Source organism: Gavialis gangeticus, unplaced genomic scaffold, assembly GCF_001723915.1.
Source record: "Gavialis gangeticus isolate Ggan-Ray unplaced genomic scaffold, GavGan_comp1, whole genome shotgun sequence".
Classification (NCBI taxonomy): Eukaryota; Metazoa; Chordata; order Crocodylia; family Gavialidae; genus Gavialis; species Gavialis gangeticus.
The window spans coordinates 6,687,162-6,689,936 of NW_017729009.1; the positions used below are offsets into that span (position 1 = coordinate 6,687,162).

Sequence of the window (2,775 nt, forward strand, 5' to 3'; positions counted from 1 at the left end):
ACATATATTTGTGGTGGGATTGTCTTTGATTTTAGTTTAGCCTTGGACTTCAAAGGGAACAAAGATCAGGCAACATTCAGAACTTTGGAAATACCCCTTCACTTCCCTCATCCTGCTGGCTGCTGCAGGACCATTGCTAAACTCAGTCCAGGCTTCTAGTCTTCTTTGCCAGATCAGGGAGCCAGTGACCAAAGGTATGGGAATCCAGATATTTGCTCATCCAAAGAAAGGCTCTGGTATTTACCTAACTTGCCCCATGAGGCATGCCTTGCACACTCACCTGTGTGTCACTTTGATCAGATTAGGGGCTGTGTACTCTGCAAGGCCTCCTGTGCCACTGTATTCCCCAATGTCCTTGTCGTCCTCTTCTCGTGCCACATCCCTCTGGAGTTTGTGCCTTTTTGTGATATTCCTTGGGAAGACAGGCTGGTACCCATCCTCCAAACCCAAATTATAAGCCTCTCCATTCAGCTCAATGGACACAGAGCGGACAGAACGATTCCGGATGTAGCTTGGTTTATACTCTGTGGTGGTGAGAGAGAGCATACATAGGTTATAATGTGATCTTGATGGGGCTGGGTTTCTTTTAAAAATCAGTCATGCTGTGAGCTCTGGTATAAATTGACCAGGTTTGGCTTTGTTTCTGCTGTTTGCATGGACAGATGGTTAACTAGAAGAATGAGTGGGGCAAATGCAATACAGAGGGACCTAGAGGGGGAAAAAGAGGAAATAGGCAACTTGTTGAGATAGTAAATAACTTATTTTAACTGTTCTCCACCCCCCCAACAGGAGTCACCAGATGGCAGTAAAAGTTTAACAAAGAATCAAGACAGCTAGAAATGGAAGAGATATACACATGCTCCATAGGTCATCCTTGCAGAGGCCTGTACAAAGTGACTCCCTACCTTCTGTGCTCCTGAGCTGTGTCCAGTCCAAAGACCCAAGCAAAGATCTCCAACACTATCTGTGACAGCTGTACTGACAAATCCCAGATAGCACTGCCAGGATTCAGCCTAACCTTTTTCCCAAATCAAACCCATTAGTCCCTTCTCACTGCTGTTTCCCTTTGCTCAGTGCCCCTACATGTCACCAGCCCTCTGACGTGCCAGTGCACAGAGCAGATTGCAGGATTTTCCAAACATTCCCACTGGTGCCATGCAGTCCCTTGTGGTGCACCACCTTGGGGTCTGCAGTCCACTGTCACAAAGCAGAGTTTGCAATCAGGCAGCACCATGCAGTATTAAAGCTGCATAGGCTTTTGTGAACAAGAATTCATTTAATCAGATGCGACTCATACTATTATTCATCATAGTGTCTGATGAATTAAGTACTTGCTAATGAAAGCTTATGCATCTCTGATTCAGTTAGTCTATAAGGTACATCTTTACCCTGTTTTCTGATTGACTTCAGACTAACATGACTAATTACCTCTCTTTGGGCGCATCTACACATACTATTAATGTTAACTGTGCAGTATTGCGCAGTAAGCTTTCCCTGAAAGCATTTCTATATGTGCCCTCTGTTGGGAACAAATCTGCTCCTAACAGGAGCAGCCGGGTACAGAGCTGCTCTTACCCTGCTCTGGCCCCCTACAGCAGCCAGGGGGAGCTCGAGGGTCCATTGGGGTGCTAGCCTGGGGACCAGCAGGGAGCACGGGGGCTTGTCTCCATGCACATGGGGCCAGAAGGGCTCTGCTGGCTGCAGCAGCAGCTGTTTCCTGGCACTGTGCACATCAGCAGTCCTGTGCCCAGCAGGGTCCTGAGATGCACAGAGCCTGGAGGCAGCTGCTGCTGCAGAGCTCTCCCAGCCCCATGCACATGGGGACAAGCCAGGTGCCCAGTGGGGTTTCCCCATGCAGCCAGGGATGACCAGCAGCTATCCCGTTTCTGGGGCAGTTCCCAACCAGCCCCTGGCTGCTCAGGGAAATCCTGTGAGGAGCTGGGAGCTGAGCAGCACGAGGACAGGGGTCAGGCACAGATCCAGGAGCTAAGCAGTGCCAGGTCCAGCGGAGTTCCCCATCCCCAGTGGCCCCCTGGTGCTGGGGCTGAGTGGGACCAAATTTGTTCCTGGTCAGCATTTACACATGCACTATCTACTGTATTTACAGGCAGTACAGGTATTGTATTTACCATGCAGTATCTACTGTAGTTACAGGCAGTAGCTAACTGTACAGTAAACTAAATTTGCTGCACAGTAAATGGTGAGCATGTGTAGACCGTGACGCTTTACTGCACAGTCTACTATGCAATAAAGCATCTTGTGTGGACACACCCTTTGTGTAGTAACAGTCTGCCATCTACAATTGCTCATTGATTGTTCACCAACATTCTCCTCCCCAGCTCAAAACCCAAAGGGATCTCTTCTACTGATTCTGGTTCCACATTTACACAAGGGTTTGGGGGGGTTTGTTGGGTTTTTTTTATTGCTCTTAAGAACTCAGTCTAGATGACAAGGTTTAGATCAAGACCCCAACCTCCCCTAACTTTGGTGTTGTCTAGACCTGATCAACAGCCAACTGGTTGCTAAAAGCAGAAGGGAGACCCCTTGCTCTTCCTCAGCAAGGGTCCGACCCAGTGGCCCTTTACCCTGTCCCATTTCATTATGCATACAACACAGCTCAGTGTGATGAGGCTCAGCTCACAGCTCAGTGCGACTCCTGAGGCAAGCAGAACTTACCTGCTACTTTGTAACGAGCTTCTTTAAACACGCCACTGGGAATATTTCACACTTTCAATCCTGTGGCTGGAGCCTGGTATGTGTTCACCTACCATTGTT

The 2,775-nt window shown here is 48.5% G+C and overlaps 1 protein-coding gene across 3 annotated transcripts in view; it reads right to left on the reverse strand.

Annotated features, from left to right (window-relative positions):
• The window catches only part of SULF2 (sulfatase 2), a 128,697-nt gene that overhangs the window by 28,625 nt on the left and 97,297 nt on the right, over positions 1–2,775 (reverse strand). For all 3 annotated transcript variants that reach the window (XM_019509883.1, XM_019509885.1, XM_019509884.1), the window contains one exon: positions 281–524. In XM_019509883.1, coding sequence (XP_019365428.1) covers positions 281–524 — 244 coding nt within the window. The remainder of the gene's footprint in view (positions 1–280; positions 525–2,775) is intronic.